The sequence below is a fragment of the Elephas maximus genome, chromosome 8 (genome assembly GCF_024166365.1).
Source record: "Elephas maximus indicus isolate mEleMax1 chromosome 8, mEleMax1 primary haplotype, whole genome shotgun sequence".
In the NCBI taxonomy this organism is placed as follows: Eukaryota; Metazoa; Chordata; class Mammalia; order Proboscidea; family Elephantidae; genus Elephas; species Elephas maximus.
Genome location: NC_064826.1, coordinates 14,517,050 through 14,538,013, shown reverse-complemented (window position 1 = coordinate 14,538,013; position 20,964 = coordinate 14,517,050). Strand labels below are relative to the sequence as shown.

The 20,964-nt window shown below is 46.9% G+C and overlaps 1 protein-coding gene across 6 annotated transcripts in view; it reads right to left on the bottom strand.

The window, feature by feature from the left end:
• Positions 1–16,107, bottom strand: part of LOC126081475 (solute carrier family 23 member 1-like) — a 65,714-nt gene extending 49,607 nt beyond the window's left edge. For 3 of the 6 annotated variants that reach the window (XM_049893374.1, XM_049893375.1, XM_049893370.1), the window contains exons 1-3: positions 15,695–16,105; positions 5,596–5,742; positions 3,223–3,380 (exon numbers count right to left, since the gene is read on the bottom strand). In XM_049893374.1, coding sequence (XP_049749331.1) covers positions 3,223–3,380; positions 5,596–5,742; positions 15,695–15,736 — 347 coding nt within the window. In that variant the 5' untranslated portion in view covers positions 15,737–16,105. Of the gene's footprint in view, positions 1–3,222; positions 3,381–5,595; positions 5,743–15,694 lie in introns of all 6 variants that reach the window. The other 3 variants (XM_049893371.1, XM_049893372.1, XM_049893373.1) reach the window with 3 other exon arrangements.
• Positions 16,108–20,964: the final 4,857 nt, after the last annotated feature.

Sequence of the window (20,964 nt, the reverse complement as noted above, 5' to 3'; positions counted from 1 at the left end):
AGCAAATATATATAAACCAAAGATTATTAATGGTTTTAGGGGGTGGCGGAAGGGGACATTTTTGCTTAGGAGGCATTGAGTTTATATTAATGGTGGTGGAACAATTTGGAAAAGGATAGTGATAATGGTTGCACAACATGAAAAAACAATCAATAGCACTGAACTATACATGCAGAAATTATCGAGATGGTGAACGTTTTGCTATGTATATTTCTACAATCAAAAAAAAAAAAAAAAAACAGCTCTGTGGGGCACAGTTCTACTCCGAAACGCATGAGGTCACCATGAGTCAGAGTGGACTCAACCCAACTGTTTTTTTTTTTTTGAGCTTGGTGTCTTGGTTTTCTAGTACTGCTATAACAGAAATACCATGAGTGGATGGGTTTAACAAAGAGGAATTCATTCTCTCACTGTCTAGGAAGCTAGAAGTCTGAATTCAGGATGCCAGCTCCAGGAGAAGGCTTTCTCTCTCTGTTGCCTCTGGGGGAAGGTCCTTGTCATCAATCTTCCCCTGATCTAGGAGCTTCTCAGCACAGGGACCCTGGGTCCAAAAGACACGCGCTCCTGGCTCTACTTTCTTGGTGGTCTGAGGTCCTCATGTCTCTCTGCTTGCATCTCTCTTTTATATCTCAAAAGAGATTGACTTAAGATACAACCTTGTCTTGTAGGTTGAGTCCTGCCTCATTAACATAACTGTCTCTAATCCTGCCTCATTAATATCAAAGAGGTAGGATTTATAACACATGGGAAAATCACATCAGATGACAAAATGGTGGACAATCACACAATACTGGGAATCATAGTCTAGCCAAATTCACACGTATTTTGGGGGGACACAATTCAGTCCATGACACTCGGTGCAATGGTTAATGCTTTGTGTCAACTTGGCTGGGCTATGAGTGTCAGTGGTTTGGCAGACTGTATGTAATCACTTGCCATTTAGTAATCTGTTGTGAGCAGCCAATCAGTTGAAAGGGGAGTTTCCTTGGGGGTGAGATCGGCCTCCAGAATATAAATGGATGTTCTGGCAAAGCTCTCTCTCTCTCTCTATCTGTCTGTCTGTCTGTCTAATCTATCTATCTATCTATCTATCTATCTATCTATCTATCTATCTATCTATCTATCTATCTATCTATCTATCTATCTATCTATCTATCTATCTATCTATCTATCTATCTATCTATCTATCTATCTATCTATCTATCTATCTATCTATCTATCTATCTATCTATCTATCTATCTATCTATCTATCTATCTATCTATCTATCTATCTATCTATCTATCTATCTATCTATCTATCTATCTATCTATCTATCTATCTATCTATCTATCTATCTATCTATCTATCTATCTATCTATCTATCTATCTATCTATCTATCTATCTATCTATCTATCTATCTATCTATCTATCTATCTATCTATCTATCTATCTATCTACCCATCTATCTATCTACCCACCTACCCACCTACCCACCTACCCACCTACCCACCTACCCACCTACCCACCTACCCACCTACCCACCTACCCACCTACCCACCTACCCACCTACCCACCTACCCACCTACCTACCTATCTATCTATCTATCTACCCTGCACTCTTCTTGTCATCTGACCTCTGGTTCTTGGGACGTAAGCCTGTACAAGTCACCAGCCTGCCTCCTGACTGCAGATTTTAGGTTCATCAGCCCCTGCAACCACGTGAGCCAGCAGAGGCCTTCAGCCTGCCCCCTCCCACAGATTTAGGACTTGCCAGCCCCCAGAATTGCATGAGTCATCTCCTCACAATTGTGTGAGCCATTCCCTTGACGTAAATTTCTCTCTGTATATTTTGTGTCTGCTTCATTGGTTTTGCTCCTCTAGAAAATCCAGATTATGACAGTTGGTGTATAACTTTCCAACATTTAGACATAGTGTGGGTCTCCATTTTGTACTCTTGCCCCAGGCCTGGTAGAGATGAGAGATAGAGGGAGGGTCCTGGCCACATTTGAGTTCCTGGTCATCCTGTTCCTGACATATAGATGTGCCCTTCGCTCCTCTGGGTTTGATCCTGTAAGCTAACCAGTAAAGAACACATTTTTGCCTAAGCTAATCACTTTCAATCAAGAATCCAGCTAACGCAGGTAGTAAGTGTTGGAGGTAGGACTTGAACCCAGGCTCTGGCCCCTACTCTTGTGCTCCCTCTATTATGCCACACCCTCTTCCTACTATCTCTCCAGCTATGAGCCAAACCTATCTTGCTGCTACTCTGGCAGGTGGGAGAAGTGGTGGTTCAGTGATAGAATTCTTGCCTCCCAGGTGGGAGACCTGAGTCTGATTTTGAGCTATCTTAGGCTGGGCTCTCTAGAGAAGCAAAACCAGTAAAGTATATAAATAAATACAGAGAGATTTATATCTAGGAAATTGCTCACATGGTTGTAGAGGCTAGAATGTCCCAAGTACGTGGTTCAGGTGGAAACTTCTCCTGATTCTCATAGCCCCAGCAGCTGGCAAACCCAAGATCAGCAGGTGAGAGGGCAGGACTCTTGCTCACAGGCTATGAAGATCAATGAATCCCAAGATCAGCAGGCAAGACAGTAGGTAAGCTGCTAGCTCAAGTCCCAAGAACCGGAGGTCAGATGAACATGAGCCAGCTGCAGGGTCCAGCACAAGCAAAAGCCCGTGAGCCTTGCCAGAATGTCCACTTATATTTCATGCAGCCATATGCCCAAGGAAACTCCCTTCCAAGTGCTTGGCTACTCAGAGCAGATCCCATCATGGAGATGATCACAACATCATACAACTGTCAAAACCAAAAAAACCCAAACCCACTGCCGTCAAGTCAATTCCGACTCATAGGCCACTGAGAATCATGGCCCAGCCAAGGTGACACACAACTTTAATGGTCATACCAGTCAATGCACCTCACGTGCAGGTACCACCCCTCTGTCAGTGCAGGCTTGTGTGTTGCTATGATGCTGAACAGGTTTCAGTGGAACTTCCAGACTAAGTTGGACTAGGAAGAAAGGCCTGGCAATCTACTTCTGAAAATCAGCCAGTGACACACTATGGATCACAATGGTCCAATCCACAACCAATCAACAGGATGGTGCAGGACTGGGCAGCATTTTGTCTCACTGTACATGGGGTCGTTGTGATTTGGGGGCTGAATTGATGGCAGCTAACAACAACAACAACCCTGGCAGGAAAAAGTCTGAATCCACAGGGAGTCACTTCACCCACCTGACTCCCAAGAACACTTGCAGGAGAGTGCAGATGCCAGAGACGAAGAAAATGGTGCTGATGAGGTAGCTCTGGGTCAGGGGGTCATGCTGCAGGCACAGGTCCTTGGCCAGGATAAGCGGCACAGCCACGAGCCCCCCCAGGGCCGTGAGGAAGTGCTGTGGACAGAGCGGAGAAAGCAGAGGGCATGGAGACGCTGTGCCATCTGCTGACCCTCGGGCCCAACTGCATTCCCTCCCCAAGCTGTTCGCCCTTCCCAAGGCAGAGCCAGGCAAGCAGTGGGAGCTAGGAGGGCCCAAGAAGGGACCCAGCAGAGAAGGACATGACAAGAAACCACTGGGGTGAGGCCTTAAAAACAAGAATAAGGCAAAAACCCAAAACCAATGAGTTTCTTTCAGTCAAATCTAACTCCTGGTGACCCAGAATGAGGCAAGAGGCTCATTATTAAAACAAGGCAGATGGTGAGGGCCAGGCCACTGACAAGGATGACGTGAGCATCGGCTTTGAGCTGTTGGCCAAGGGCTATGTGAGTTTCCTGAGAGGACAGGGTTCAATCCAAAATTCAGGGCAGGTCTGAACCCATAGCAGGTGACTTGCTATAAAGGGGATAGATTAGATGGATAGATGATAGATCAATAGATGACTGATAGGTAGATAGATAGATAGATGGACAGGCAGATAGATAGATAGCCCGGCAGATAGGTAAGTATGCAAGTAGGTAGGTAGATGGATAGGTAGATAATAGAGAGGTAGGGACTGGTTAACCAGCTATGGTTGGTGTGCTCAGGGAATGTTCTGGAACAGTCTGACCAGTTCAGTCAGCACTGATCTCTGGAGGTGGAATGAAGTGGGAATGAGATTTTGGGGGTTGGGGGGAAAGACTTGGAACTCCCACTGAAAGGCACAAGTCCCCCATTTTTTTGTTCTTTCTTTGATTAACCCAGAAGTTTCAACAAACAAGCTGTGGTCAACTAAGGGTTGGCTGCCCTTTAGGGAAGAGAACACAGGAAGGTTTTAGAGAAGAAATACCCACATCTTTGTAGGGGCACTTGGACAATCTTGCCATGGCCCCCGTGTCCTCTTGGGATAAACAACCTGGGGCAGTTCTGAGCCTCTTTGACCTGCTACCCACTCAGTCAACACAGGCGACGATATTCTGTAGGCCAGGAATCCATCAGGGTTTTTTTTTTCCCCCTTCTCATATCAGGCCCTAGGGAGCCCTGGTTGTGCAGTGGTTAAAGCACTCAGTTACGAATCAAAAGTTCAGCTGTTCGAACCCACCAGCCACTCCTCGGGAGAAAGATGTGGCAGCCTGCTTCCGTAAAGATTATAGCCTTGGAAGCCTTATGGGACAGCTCTACTCTGGCTGTACGGTCATTATGAGTCAGAGTCATCTCGACGGCAATAGGTTTGGTTGTTTTGGTTTTACTTTCCTTTGTGAGGATCCCTGGTGGCACAGTGGTTAAGCATTCTGCTGCTAATCAAAAGGTTACTGATTGGAACCCACCAGCCAGCTGCTCCGCAAGACAAAGATGTGGCAATCTGCTTCCATAAAGATTTACAGCCTTGGAAACCCTGTGGGGGCAGTTCTACTCTATCCGTAGGGTCGCTAGGAGTCAGAATAAACTCAATAGCAGGAAGTTTGGATTTTGGTTTTGGTATGAGGCCCAGCAGCACTGTCTACCCAATTTTATGAGACAGGGCCAACTCTCTCTCACGATCAAATAAATCTCTTGATCCCAAAGAATGCTAGGCATGTGGGTGGGACTGGAATCAGAAAAAAAGCTACAGCATTCAGGGCTGGCTCTAAGGAAGTGGACTTGGTCCAGTACCTCTCCCAGGTTTATCAGAAAAGAAGCCTCAGCCAAGTGAACCTGGCTTTAACTAGCTCAGTAGCCTCACCCAAGAGAACAATGGCCCAGTTGGTGTCCTTGATCTGTTAATTAGCTCACAGCGAGAAAGAACTCTCCCCTAGTCCCTATCCCCACTCACAAACCCTAGAAAGAGAAACCAGAGGAGCCTTGAGTTCCCCTGGAGGCCAACAACATCAACAACTGAAGTTTTTGATGTTGACTAATTTGACCTGGGAGTTCCTGGGTGGAACAAGAAGTTAAAGTGCTCAGCTGCTAACCAAAAGGTTAGAGGTTTGAGCCCACCCAAAGGAGCCTCAGAAGAAAGGCCTAGCTATCAACTTCTGAAGGTCACAGCCATTAAAAGTCTCTGTGGAGCACAGTTCTACCCTGACACACATGGGGTTGCCATGAGTTAGAATCTACTCAATGGCAACTGGTACTGGTAGTTTGAACTGGGTGTGTGTGGATGCAGCTTTGGAGGTAGAGCCTCTTGGACCCAGTGCTTCCGGGGTGGTATTACCTGGATCCCCAAGAAGATGCAGAGGTGCCAGGGTGGGGTGTCCAGGATGCCATAGGCCAGGTGGCTGCCAGTGGGGTTCCCAAGCTGCCCACTTTTCTTCCTGCCTTGGCCATCTGGGTGGGAGCCGAGCACATCACCATCACTCTGCTGAGAGCAAGAAAAGGACATATCTGGGCATTTCAAGAAGAATCAAGTGCATTTCCTCATTTTGGCAGGACAGCCGGCCTTCCAGAGGCAGGAGACAGTCAATGGGGATGACTGTTGACTTCCTAAGGTCCCTGGGTAGCGCAAACAGTTTGCTTGCTAAACTACTCCCGCACAGGTTGGCAGTTTAAACCCACCCAGGAGTACCACTGAAGATAGACCTGGAAATCTGCCTCCATAAAGATTATAGCCAAGAAAACCCCACGGAGCAGTTCTACTCTGTAACTTATAGGGTTACCATGAATCAAAATTGATTCAGTGGCAATGGGTTTATTGGTCTGCTGAGGACTTCTAGGCCCGAACTCAAAAGTTGAGAGGTTTTCTATATTACACATTTGCACAGGACCTCCATGTGAAGTCTGGGGGCCATGCAAGTGGAAGGGAGCCTTACCTGAAGCCCTAACAGAGAAGCAGTTCTGTAGGGGAGGGGAGGAGCCAATGCCCAGGGTCAGAAAATGGGCAGGTTTCCCTCCCAGACAGCAGACAAGTACCTCATTGCTCTCTGGGCATGTGCTCCACAAGCCCTATGCTTCCATATATCAAAGCCCTCATCTCAGCACATTTATTAGAATAGACTCTTATTTGCCCATCTCTTGTGCTGGGTTCTTAGTTCCTAGAATGCTTTGCTTGTGCCTGCCTTTTCTGTGTCCTCCCAACTCCTAGTGTGTCCCTGACACATCAAAGTATTTACTTAATGGAGACTGGATGGATGGCTGGATGGACGGATGGACGAGTGGGTGGATGGGTGGGTGGATGGATGGATGGATGGATGGGTGGGTGGGTGGGTGGGTGGGTGGATAAGACATACAAATATAAGTGAATGTAATGCATACAGAATGCTTTATGGTCACTTACCTTCCTGCAGTTTAACCAAAATTAACTTCACATTAAAAGCTTTCCCTCCAACCTATTGGCTGTACAGCTTACCAACCTTGGGCAAATTACTAGTATTTCTAAGCCTTACTTTTCTCAACTATGTAACATAAATGTCAGTAGAACCTAAGTCAGGGATGGTTGAGAGAATTAAATTGGAGCATGAAGCACATAGTTCAGTGCCTGCCACAGAGTAATTGCCCAATAAATGTTAGCAGTTATAATTATTATGAGATCTCAGGCCCATGTTTCAAGACTTTGGGCATGCACTTAGAGCTAACAACTAGGAGTTCCTTGGTGGTGCAAAAGGTTTAAGCACTCAACTACTAACTGAAAGGTTGACAGTTCAAACCCACCTAGAGGTGCCTTGGAAGAAAGACTTGGCTATCTCCTTCTGAAAATTCACAGCCTTGAAAACCCTATGGAGGGCAGAATACCAGATTAACATTCAAAAATCAGATTCCCCTTCATTAACAAAGAGAACTCCAAAAAAGAAATTAATAGCATTTACAATAGCCCAAAAAAAGATAAAATGTTTAGGAATAAATCTAATTAGGGTTGTAAAAGACATATACAAAGAAAACTACAAAACCTTATTACAAGAAACCAAAAGAAACATACATAAATGGAAGAACATACCATACTCATGCACAGGAAAATTTAACATTGTGAAAATGTCAATAATACCCAAAGCAATCTATAGATATAATGCAATCTTGATCGAGATTCCATCAATATTCTTTAAAGAGATGGAAAAACTAATCACCAACTCTATATGGAAAGGAAAGAGACCCTGGATAAGCAAAGCACTACTGAAGGAAAAGAACAAAGGAGGAGGTCCTTCGGTGAAGGGTAAGACAGTACACAATACTGGGGAAGCCCGCACAACCTGTACAAGGCAAGGTCATGGTAGCTCCATAGACACATCCAAACTCCCTGAGGGACCAAATTGCTGGGTTGAGGGCTGTGGGGACCATGATCTCGGGGAATATCTAGCTCAACTGGCACAATATAGTTTATAAAGAATATTTTGTACATTCTACTTTGGTGAGTAGCGTCTGGGGTCTCAAATGCCTGTGAGTGACCATCTAGGATACCCCACTGGTCTCAACCCTTTGGGAGCAAGGAAGAATGAAGAAAAATAAAGATACAAGGGAAAGATTAGTCCAAAGGACTAATGGACCACATCTACCACAGCCTCCACCAGACTGAGTCCAGTACAATGAGATGGTGCCCAGCTACCACCACTGACTGTTCTGACTGAGATCACAATAGAGGGTCCCAGACAGAGCTGGAGAAAAATGTAGAACAAAATTCTAACTCAAAAAGAAAGACCAGACTTGCTGGCCTGACAGAGACTGGAGAAACCATGAGAGTATGGCCCCCAGACAGTTTCAGCTCAGTAATGAGGTCACTCCTGAGGTTCACCCTTCAGCCAAAGATTGAACAGCCCCATGGAACAAAACAAGACTAAAGGGGAACACCAGCCCTGGGGCAGGGACTGGAAGGCAGAGAGAACAGGAAAGCTGGTAATAGGGAACCCAGGGTTGAGAGGGGAGAGTGTTGACATGTTGTAGGGTTGTTGACCAATGTCATATAACATTGTGTGTACTAACTGTTTGATGAGAAACTAGTTTGTTCTGTAAACCTTCATCTAAAGTACAATTTAAAAAACCACACACACACACAAAAAGTAGAAGGTCTTACATTTCCCGATCTCAGAACAGTAGTCAAAACATCCTGGTACTGGGGGGGTCTGGGGACCATGGTTTCGGGGGACACCCAGGTCAACTGGCATAACAAAGTGTATTAAGAAAATGTTCTGCATTCCACTTTGGTGAGTGGTGTTTGGGGTCTTAAAAGCTAGCAAGCGGTCATCTAAGATGCAGCAATTGGTCTCAACCCACCTGGAGCAAAGGAAAATGAAGAACACCAAAGACACAAGCAAAATATGAGCCCAAGAGACAGAAAGGGCCACATAAACCAGAGACTCTATCGGTCTGAGACCAGAAGAACTAGATAGTGCCTGGCCTCCACCAATGGCTGCCCTGACAGGGAACACAACAGAGAATCCCTGATGGACCAGGAGAAGTGGGATACAGACCTCAAGTTCTAGTAAAAAGACCAGGCTTAATGATCTGACTGAGACTGGAGGGACCCCAGAGGACATGGCCCCCAGACTCTTTGTTAGCTCAAAACTAAAACCATTCCCGAAGCCAACTCTGCAGACAAAGATTAGACTGGACTATAAGACATAAAATGATACTGGTGACGAGTGTGCTTCTTAGCTCAAGTAGACATATGAGACTATGTGGGCAGCTCCTGTCCAGAGGTGAGATGAGATGGCAGAGGGGGATAGGAGCTAGTTGAATGGACATGGGAAATCTGGTGTGGAAAGGAGGATTGTGTTGTCACATTATAAGGAGAGCAGCTAGGGTCATATAACAATGTGTGTGTAAGTTTTTGTATAAGAAACCGACTTGAATTGTAAACTTTCACTTAAAGTACAAAAAAAAAAAAAAAATACCCGATACTGGTACAGTGACAGACACCTAGACCAATGGAACAGAATTGAGAACCTAGAAGTAAATCTATCACACCTGTGTTGGCAGCTTATCTTGGAAAAAGAGCTGAAATCCATTAAATGGGGAAGAGGTAGTCTCTTTAACAAATGATGCTGGCAAAACTGAATATCCATTTGCAGGAAAATGAAACAAGATCCAGACCTTACACCATATACAAAAACTAACTCAAGATGGATCAAAGATCTGAATCTAAAATGTAAAACTATGAAGACCATGGAAGAAAAAACAGGCAAACATAGGGGCCCTACTTTATGGCATAAATAGACTATCAAACATAATCAAAATTGTACAAACAGTAGAAGATAAACTAGACGACTTGGATCTCCTAAAAATTAAACACTTACGTGCATCAAAAAAATTCTCCAAAAGAGTAAAAAGAGAACCTACAGACTGGGGAAAAAAAACAATATACTTGACAAGGTTCTAATCTGTAAAATTTATAGAAAACTTCAACACCTCAACAACAAAAAAACAATCCAATTAAAAAATGGGCAAAAGACATAACCAACAGGACATTCAGGTAGCCAACAAATACATGAAGAGATGCTTGTGCTCATTAGCCATTAAAAACCAAAAAACAACAACAACAAAAAAACTTGTGGCTGTTGAGTTGATCCCAACTCATAATGACCCTATAAAACAAGAGCAGAACTGCCGCACAGGGTTTCCAAGGAACAGCTGGTGGATTCAAACTGCCAGCCTTTTGGTTAGCAGCCAAGCTCTTAACCACTGCACTACCAGGGCTCCACCCATTAGCCATTAGAAAGATGCAAATCAAAACAACGGTGAGATATCATCTCACCCTGGCAATAATGGCAATGATCAAAAAACAGAAAACAAATGCTGGCGAGGGTGTGGGGAGATTGGAATCCTCATACGCTGCTGATGGTAAATGTAAAATGGTACAATCACTGTGGAAAATGATACGGAGATTCCTTAAAAACTTAGAGACAGAGATACCATATGATCCAGCAGTCCCACCTCTAGGTATATATATCCTAGAGAAATAAGAGCCATGACAAGAATAGATATATGCATACCCGTGTTCATTGCAGCATTGTTCACAGTAGCAAAAAGGTGGAAACAACCTAAGTGCCCAAGAAGAGACGAATGGATAAACAAGCTGTGGTACATACACACAGTGGAATACTACATTAAAGAATAATGATGAAGCAGTGAAACATTTTACAACATGGATGAACCTGGAGGACATTATGCTAAGTGAAAAAAGTCAATCACAAATGAACAAATATTGCATGAGACCATTATTATAAAAAGTCAAGAAAAGGCTTACACATGAAAGAAACATTCTTCTATGGTTACCAGGAAGGAGAAGGGGAGAAAGGGAACATCGCTAACTACATAGTAGACACGTATTAACTTGGGTGAAGGGAAGGGCAATACGCAATAAGGGGGATGTCAGCACAACACGACCAAGGCAAAGTAAGGCACTGGAAGGTACGAAAGAGTAAAAGGCAACAGCGGTAAATACTATTACATACCAAACCAAAACCAAACCCATTGCCATAGTATTGATTCCAACTCATAGCTACCCTATAGGAGAGAGTAGAACTTCCCCTTTGGGTTTCCAAGGAGCATCTGGTACATTCAAACCGCTGACCTTTTGGTTAGCAGCCAAGCTCTAAACCACTATGCCACTAGGGTTTCATACACAATCCTGCAATAACAGTAATAACAAACAATAATATATGAATGGATACATAGGTAGATATGTAAGCTGAACAGGTATGGGATGGCATATGGGAGTACACCCACAAGCATGTATAGTCTTGGCAGGGGATATTTATACATACATATTTGTATGTGCTGCAAATATATCCATGTATATAGCAGAGCACACAGGAGGCAAAGTTATGAAAACTACTTAGGTATAACCAAATACCTTAAGGGACTGAGTCTGGACTTGAGGACTTAGGGCCATAGTCCTGGGGAACATCTAGGTCAATAGGTATAACATACTCCATAACGACAAGGTTGTACATCCTACTTTGGTGAGTAGCAACTGGGGTCTTAAAAGCTTTCGAGCAGCCATCTAAGATACAACCATTGGTCTCTTCCCATCCAGAGCAAAGAAGAGTGAAGAAAATCAAAGACTCAAGAAAACGATTAGTCCAAAGGACTAATGGACCATACAAACCACAGCCTCCACCAGCCTGAGACCAAAAGAACTACATGGTGCCTGGCTACCACTACCAACCACTCTGATGGAGATCACAATAGAAGGTCCTGGACAGAGTGGGAGAAAAATGTAGAAAAAATTCAAATTCACCTAAAAGACCAGACTTATTGGTCTGATAGAGACTGGCAGAGCTTCCAAGACTATTGCACTTAGACAGTCTTTGAACTTGGAACTGAACCCACTCCAGGAGATCCAACTTTCAGCCAAACAACAGACAGGTCTATAAAGTGAACAATAACACCCATGAGGAATGTGGTCCCAGAACCATCAACCATTCAAGACCAAAAGGGCAGCATTTGCCCAAAAACAAAGTTCAGAAGGCAGGAAGGGGCAGGAAAGATGGGCAAACAGAAACAGGGAACCCAGGGAGGAGGTGGGTAGAGGGCTGTCACAGTGAGTGAACTGCAACTAATGTCACAAAACAAAATGTGTATAAAGTGTTGAATGGGAAACTAATTTGCTTTATAAACTAAACCACAATAAAAAATGTTTAAAAAAAAAAACCCTATGGAGCACAGTTACACTCTGCAACACATGGGGTTGCCATGAGTACATTTGGGCATCTGGTCGGGGTGAGCAGAGCATGAGAGAAGGTCTCTGCGGTGGCCAAGGGGGCAGCCCGGCACGAAGCCCAGCAGCATTCAGGGATACACCCCACTGGGTTCCTGGGCCATGGCCAGACGACAGAGGGCAGGCTCTGAACTGTGGGGCAGGCTTCTTGCAAAGACAGTTCGGGAAAGGACGTTGAAGTCACCCAACGCCCACCTCTGTTCCTATGCCCAGGCTCAAGGAGGGGCTTCTGGCTCAGGGCTGCGTGATGACTCTCATGGACACTAGGCATTTTTGCTTTCATGGGTCCCTTTGACCATTAAAAAAAAAATTATCTTTTGTGACTACTTTGGTGTAAAGATGAATATATTAATATTACATACTGAAACTTTCTCTGATCTAAAAGTTCATTTTTTTTCCTTCTGATTTTAAAAGAAATTACAAGATTTTCGTGAGCCCCTAAAAGTTCTGTGGGCCCCGGGCACTGCATCTCCTCTATGTAATGAACGAGTCAGCTCTGAAGTGGGAGGAGGTTGGGGGTCACCACCTACCCGCTTGCACTTGCTTAGAAGTACAGACAGGCAAGGAAGCCCCAGAAGAACAGGTAGCTGTTCCCACCCACACCCAGAACAGCCTGGTTCCTAGTGGACATCACATTCTAGAACAGGATTGCTCACCCTCAGCACTGTTGACATTTTGGACCGGATAATTCTTTGTGGTGGCACAGTGGTTAAGCTTTTAGCTGCTAACCAAAAGGCTGGCAATTCAAATCCACCTGCTGCTCCTTGGAAACCCTATGGTGCAGTTCTACTCTGTCCTGTGGGGGTCACTCTGAGTTGGATCGACTCTACCTCAACAGGTTTAATTCTGGGTGCAGGGCTAGCCTGTGGATTACAGGATGTTTAGCAGTACCCCTGGTCTCTATCCACTAGATGTCTGTGGCTCTCCCCACCCCGGGTGTGACAACCGAAAATGTCTCCAGACATTGACAAATGCGCTCTGGGGGGCAAACACTCCCGTGAGAACCACTGTTGTAGGAGTGTTGGCTGGTTCCCACATGGAAGCCCTAACTCAGTCAGCACCGGCTGCCCTGGGACAGGGCACAGCCTCTCCTGGGTGGAGGAGCTCTCCTCCATGGGGTGCAGCTTTGGCCAACGCTTATCTTCCCTCCTTCCCAGGAGATGCCTGTGAGGCCATCACTGGGGCTGGCCAAGCCCCTGGGGAGGCAGAGAATACCCCGTAGCCCAGGGCAACAGCAAGGTACTAAGAAGTATCGTTAGCATATTGAAGACATGCGTGGAAACAAATGGCAGCCCAGACAGATCTTAGAGCAGAGCTTCTCATGGAGATGGGAGTGCTTTTTGTCCCAGTGGAACCCTTGCTGAGAGAATCCTGGGCACAGGCCTCACAGAGGGTAGAGAAAACCTTGCCAGCCCCCTGTTGGAGGGCAAACGAATTTTTCTGAATGAAGCCAAGGAGCACTAGAAGTACTAGAAGACATATTTTTCTCCTGGTTGGAGGTGGGTCAATCCACTCAGTGCATGGGTTGTAATTCCACCATGAGACGGGACTGAGAGGCATTATGATGAAGCTTTACAGGTTTTACAAAGAACTTCCAATGCGTTCTCTCATTTGATTCTCACCACTATCTTATTGCCCCTGTTTTACAGATGAGAAGACGGAGACGCAGTGAGGTTCCATGGTTTGTCCAAGGTCACACAGGGAACAGCCCTCCAGCTCCTGGAGACAACTGGTGCAGGGAGAGGAGGAGTGGGAAGGCAGTGGATCCCTGAGGGAGGTAGACCCTTGCCTCCTCTGATACATGTTCCACGGCAGCCATCCGTTCCTTCTAGGCTCATTTCCTAACACTCCCACTCACTGGGCTCCAGCCAAGGGACCCCCAATGTGGCTTCACTTCTCCTGCCTGTGTCTGTGCTCACGCTGGCTCCTCACCACTGCTCCTTCTGCCCACTCCTCCTTCAGAGAGCTCGGCTGCCTCCTCCTCAGGGAGCCTTCCTGACCCCCACCTGAAGTCGTTTTTCTCTTGTACTCTCACCACAATTCCTGACCTGTAACTTAATACTTCCCTGCTTGTATCAGAAATATCTAAACACTCCCTTTCACCCAGTGAGGCCATTCGCTTTCAGGGTTGGGGAGCTGTCCTCCCCAAGTTTATCTCCCTTGAAGGTTCTAGCAGAGAGCAATGGGCAGGTAGAAACAAAGATCACCTCAGAAAGGACTCTTTGATCCGGTGCTGAAGCGGAAACTTTGAGGAAAACAGGGAAGGAGGACAGGAGAAAGGCCATCAAGGAGGGTGAGGAGGTGCCCCAGGCCCCACACTCCACAATTTGCCTCAGGTACACCAAACTTGTGGAAAACACAACAGCCTCCAGAAAATTGAGTCTTTAACTTATTTCCCAAGCTTTTCTTTTGGCTTCTGAGAGGTGGCGGCAGAAAGATAAGAGAATTCTGAGGAAAGCAAAGTCCTTCTCTTGGGGCATCTCCCGTGATTTCCCAGAAAAGGCTGTTACCAGGTGGAAACCCCAGATTCTTACTCAGCATGGTTCATATTGGTCAATAAACAAGAGACTGAGGTGGGAGAACAGGAAAGGCAACTTTATTTCATTGTGCAAGGAAATGGAGTCATTCGGGGCTGTTGCTGCCAAAACAGCCCCCCAAGGGCAGGCAGGCAAGTTACTTTTAAAGGGGTTTACAAGTAGAGAGTTCATACAAGTTACGTCAGCAACATTCTTAATCATACCACACAAGGCGCGATGGGGTTTACATAGAACCTCCAAGCAAAAGCAGGGTTCAAATAGAAAGCTGGGGTGGGGGAGGAAGGGGCAGGAGGCCAACAAAGGGATCGATTTTTCAATACGACACTGTAAGGTAGGAGGCCAGGTAAAGAACACAGCACTGTGGGGGCTCTGTCTCAAGGTGACCCAAGGCCTCTGTGCAGAAAGGCCAGCTGCTGCAGGCAGACTCTGGCAGCGGGCTCCAGGGAGCAGTTCTGTCCCACAGACACCGTGGCTGGGCCTCATGGGGTTGTGGCCCTGGCCAGGTGGGGGAAGCCTATTCCCCCTGCAGTGGGCAGTGACAAGGACACAAGGGCTCCACTGGTCCACCCTATTATTTTTAGGTGGCCAAAATAAGCTGGCGAGAGTGGTGGGCCAGAGTTCAAGAACTAGCTAGAGAGGCTGGTGAGTTACCATGACTTTACTTCTCTGGGCCTCAGGCTCCTCAACTGTAAAAGGGAAACAGCCAGCTTCACTGAATCTTAAGGAAGAAAATACAGTACGTGAGGCGCCCGGGGCACATTGGTTGACCAGTCAGTATTGGTTCCCCCTGCTTCCCTTTCCCTTTCCCTTTGCTTCACCTCAGAAACGGTTCTGACAAGAGAAACCTTAAGACTGAGGAACCAGGTCAACAAACAATTGCATTCAAGAGAGACAAACCTGTGAGCAAAGGGAACAGGGCCTGTCAGCTGCACTGCTGGGAAATCAATCTGAACTCTCCCGTCATTTGTCATGCATTCACAGAGCTGTTGTCCCTGGACATGGTGGCCCAAGGTAACAGGCCCTGGGGGAGCTGTGCTCTGAGGTGTGGGGGCAACAGCCGCCCCACCCCTCTCCAGGCCCTCCCCAGGCTGGCTCCCTCCTACCTCCCCTCTCTCTCCACCAGCACTCACCAGAGGGTCAGGGCGCTCATAGCTGGTGATGGCAGGGTTCATGGCCACCCAGGGGCTCCTTCTTCCACCTTCCTCCCTCCAGGAAGCAGGAGCAGAAATACGAAAAAAGATTAACTTCTCAAGGCCTGACTCAGCCAGAGGTGGGGCCTCCAGGTCTCTCTTCCCTCCTGGGACAACCCCCTTCAGCCGTGCCTGGGGTGCCGCTGCCACCAGGTTTCACAATAAGTTTTGGTAACTGTGGAGACCTGAGCAATGAGGTCCCCCATGGCATGAAGGAAACAGATCAGGGTCAGGCAGGAGTGAACTTTCGGGAAGCCACCTTCCAGGGCAGGAGGTAAGGGAGGCCAGGGCAAGGCTCTGGGCAAACACAGAGGCTTTTCAGCGTGGAGCATTCCTGTGGCGGACTGAGCCGGAACAGAAAGCATTGCAAAATAGCCACCCGGCTAAGCCCTTGGAGATGCACTAAAGGAAACATTAATGAGGGAGAGACATTACTCCTTGGTTTTGGGCAGCCCCTGCTCGTGGGTGGGACAAGGGCCTCCCCAAGCCCAGATGAGAGTCTGAGAAGAAATGCTTTCTATCCTTGGGAGGCTTGCCTCCCTGACACTCAGAAATGTCTGTTGACTCACTTTTTAGAGAGATGTCCATAAGTCTTGCTCCCATTCTTCAGAGGGCACTTTAAAGCTCCTCCTCTAAAACTCTTGATGAATCCCACTCCATGAAGTTCAAAGAAAGTTAAGTGCCAGCTACCCGCGATGGTGGAATATTCTGGAATGGGCAGCCCTGGTTGCCAAGGTTTGGGAAGCACAAGGTGGAACCTACATAGGAGTCAATGGGTGGTGGTCCAAGGAGATCCCTGTAAAGCACAACAGGAGATGTTTGAAGGGGGAGAAGACAGTTGGTACTGTGATGGGAAAGCCAAGGTCAGAAGAAAGTCAAAAGTTGCAAAGCAGCTGGTCATTACTGAGTACTTACCATGTATACTGGGTGTAATGGATTGAATTGTGTCCCCCCAAAATATGTGTCTACTTGGTTAGGCCATGATTCCCAGTGTTGTGTGATTGTCCTCCATTGTGTGATTGATATAATTTTCCTAAATGTTGTAAATCCTAATCTCTGCTTGTGGTTCATGAGGCAAGATTGGATTATGTTGAAGAGGATTAGGGTGTGATGTAACACCCTTGCTCAGGTCACATCCCTGATCCAATGTTAAGGGAGTTTTCCTAGGGTATGGCCTGCACCACTTTTAATCTTACAAGAGATAAAAAGAAGGGGAGTGAGCAGAGAGGGGGGCCCTCATACCACCGAGAAAGCAGCACTGGGAGCAGAGTGTTTCCTTTGGACCCACGGTCCCTGTTCCTGAGAAGCTCCTCAACCAAGGGAAGATTGACAACAAGGTCCTTCCTCCAGAGCTGACAGAGAGAGAAAGCCTTCCCCTGGAGCTGATGCCCTGGGTTTGGACTTGTGGCCTACTAGACTGAGAGAGAAAAAATTTGTCTTTGTTAAAGCCATCCACTGGTAGTATTTCTGTTATAGAAGCACTAGATGTCTAAGACAAAATTTGGCACTGAGAGCGGGGTGCTGCTCTAACAGATATCTGGAATGGGGAGGCAGTTTTGAAACTGTGAATGGATAGAGGACTGGCAGCAACAGAGAACCAGCAGCAGAAGAGAACCAGTAGCAGCAGAACCAAGAAACCAGTACAAGATGTCGCTGCAGCCGATCCACGGAGCAAGAGAGCTGAGTACCTGTGCGCAGGAGGCTTCCTGGAAGAGTGGGGTGCCTCCAGGCACTCATCGGTGGAGCTACAGAGCTTTGGAACACTTGCCTCAGCAGGGCAGATATGGGTGTGAGGCCCAAGTGCCAAGAGGCCAAGGAACCAGCAAGCAGAAGCTGAAGAGACAAGGAACACCAGAAGCCAAGCTTCTTCAGCCTCGAAAGGTATGGCCAGGACCTCTGGGGTTTCGAATGGTGGATCCATGGCCTCTGATGTTTCTAAGGGTAGAGTTGCAATTCAGATGGACTAGGAGAATGGTGCACTTTAAGCCGAGAGCAGAGTTGCTGTCCCAGTGGGCCTGGAGGTGGAGCTGAAGCCCAGGGCCAAGGGGCCTCCAATCAGAATTCGGAAAGTGTGACCAACACCTAGAGTCTGAAGGGCAGGGCTATTGTGTGAACGGTCTGAGAGAACAGAGGATTATTTTCAAGCCTTGAGGGCTAATGTAATACATTCTGCTGACTTGCTTGGTGCCTGTTATGCCTTCTTCCTCTTCAATTTCTCCCATTTGTAATGGAAATGTCAAGCTTGTGCCTGCCTATTGCACCATTGTGCCTTTGGAAGCAGAAAACTTGTGTTCTAGATTTCACAGATGAAGAGGAATTTTTTGGATTTTGGACTTGGAGTTGATTTAAGGCTTTTGCTATGATATGATGGGGTGATTATGTTTTACCTGTGGCAAGGACATGAGTTTTTGGGGGCCAAAGGTGGAGTGTCATGGATTGAATTGTGTCCCCCCAAAATATGTGTCTACTATTTTACTTGGTTAGGCCATGATTCCCAGTATTGTGTGATTGTCCTGCATTGTGTGATTGATATAATTTTCCTATATGTTGTAAATCCTGATCTCTGCCTGTGGTTAATGAGGCAAGATTGGATTATGCTGAAGAGGATTAGGGTGTGATGTAACACCCTTGCTCAAGTCACATCCCTGATCCAATGTAAAGGGAGTTTTCCTGGGGTGTGGCCTGCACCACTTTTAATCTTACAAGAGATAAAAGGAAAGGGAAGTGGGGGTGGGGGCCCTCATACCACCAAGAAAGCAGCACTGGGATAAGAGTGTATCTTTGGACCCGGGGTCCATGTGCCTGAGAAGCTCCTCAACGAGAGGAAAATTGATGACAAGGACCTTCCTTCAGAGTCAACAGAGAGAAAGCCTTCCCCTGGAGCTGATGCCCTCGAATTGGATTTGTAGCCTACTAGACTGTGAGAGAATAAATTTCTCTTTTTTTAAGCCATCCACTTGTGGTATTTCTGACTAAGACACTGGGCTACCCCTTTGTATGAGTTACTGTATTTAATTTTCACAACAAACCTAACATCATTATCCTTATTTTATAGATTAAGAAATTCAGGCATTGATGGGTTAAGCTGTTTTCCCAAGGGTCGTAGCTGAGATTCAAATGCAGGAACACCTTTGGTCGCCTATTAAAGTCTGTTCCAGGCCCTTTCTCACTCTTTGTCCTCAAGTCACCTCTTCTGAGGCTGACACTCTGCCTCTCACATGGTTCTTCATGCTGGTCCCCTCTGTGTTCACCCTTTGCCTTGTGGTCATGGCTGCTGACTCTCCACAGCTTGGATGGGAGCCAGTTGGCACCTTTCTGTGCCCTCCGCCTTCTGCCCTCTGGGAGTCATTTTAACAGGCTGATTTTATGCACTGCAGTCTAGACAAGCTTTCTAAAACATAAATCTGGTCATGTCATCCCTCTGTCTAAAGCTCTTCCTGACTCCCCCTTGCCTTGAGGATACAATAAAGCTCCTTAGCATGGCCGTGATGTCCTTCAAGATTTGGCTTCTCCAAGTCTCACGACTTACCACTAACTCATCACAAAGCATCTGGTACACGCAGTTAGTTCTCGATGAGTACCAGTTGGATTGAGCCAAAGTATCCAAGGTTACTCAGCACATCTTGTTCATTAGTTTGAGTCATGTCTTTGTCCAAAAAGAGGTGGGGGCGAACACTCCACACCGTCCTCCAGTGTCGGAGTTCTGTCTCCAAAACAACAGGGGTCTCTGAAAGCACAGGCCGGGTTCTGGTCTTCTCTACCTGAGCCCAGGATTAACAATGGAAGGCAACCACTGGCAGGCAGACCCCCAAGTCAGGATATGCTACCGCCCTTGGGGGAAGTGTAGGGTTGGGTTCTCTTCAAAACTTGAAAAGCCTTGTCTCCACTTCAGAGGAATGGAGCCCTGAGAGGGGAGCATGGCTTACCCAAGCTCTTTGACCTCCATGCTTGATGGGGGAGGTGTGGGTTTCTCATCACACACTGCTCAATAGAGCAGCCACCTGGAGGGCCATTCCTGCCACCCTTCCCTTTGCCATGGTCTCGGGAGTCCTTTCTTACATAATGGAAAAGGGCAAAGGCAGACGTCTGGGAGAGGGAATCCAGAGTGTTAAATAAAACATTTCCATGCCATTCTTTCTAAATAAGCTTTGCGGCTTGGCAGGAAAAATAAACCAAACTCAGCGCTGAGAGAGAAGGGGTGGGGGTGGCTGGATATATCAGAGGAAACAGCTGCCAAAGAGCTCAGACTTACGAGGGTCCCTTTTGCTTGAACCACTTGCTTCGTGGTCAGTCAGTGTCTGGTCTGCGGCTCAGATTGGATGGTCACAAAGGTCTGCATGCAAAGACGTCCCCTGCCTTTCCTTGGATCTGCTCCAGGTTGAATCAACCTGTACAGAGAGCTGGGAAGGGGAGATGTAGCTTTCATAGCCAAGCAGCTGTAAAGGGTCATGGAGAAGGACGATGACAAGAGGCTGAGGGAAGAGCTCTGAAAACCATACTCGGGAGAGGGGGCAGCAGGTCTGAGGTCAGTGCAGTTGCAGAGTGGGGTGGTCGGACCCTTTGACGCTGAACTCAGCATCCAGTCCAGCCTCTCCCGGAAGCTTCTCTGAGGGGACAGGCACAAACCTGAGTGTGCATGCCCTCCTGGGCCTGGGCTTTTGTTTGTTTTTCCTAAGGTCATGGAAGTTCCAGGGGCTAGGCCTTTGTCTGCGCTGGGTCTGATGTCCTAGAGGAGTCTGAAGGCCACGCCAGCGGCTTACAGTGACGATAGTGCTCCCTCTGCAATCCCACCCCACAGACTGAGGCTCTGAAAGAATTTTTGGGTATGTCCAAAACTCCCAAGCTGGGATCTGAGAGGCCTGGGCCACTGGGTCAGCACTCTTCTTCTAATACAGTCTGGTAAGCACACTGGCACTGGCCAGGAACCATCACTGACCAGAGGGTCTTGGGTAGGTGGGTGGGGGTGCTGTGTGTGTATTTGGAGTGTAGAGGTGGGGGAATATGGTGGAGGAGGACAGGCCAAAATCAAAAGGCATTCTTATATAAGGTTGAGCTGTCGGTTTTCAAGGTCATGTTAACGTTTGGGCTAAATCACACACTCCAGAGTGGAAGTGGAGGGTTAGAAGCCTAGAGAATTAGAGGCAATGGACTTGGCATAGAATGATTGAGTCAAAAGCAGAAGCCTAGGAATAAGCCAGGGCCCAGGCCAG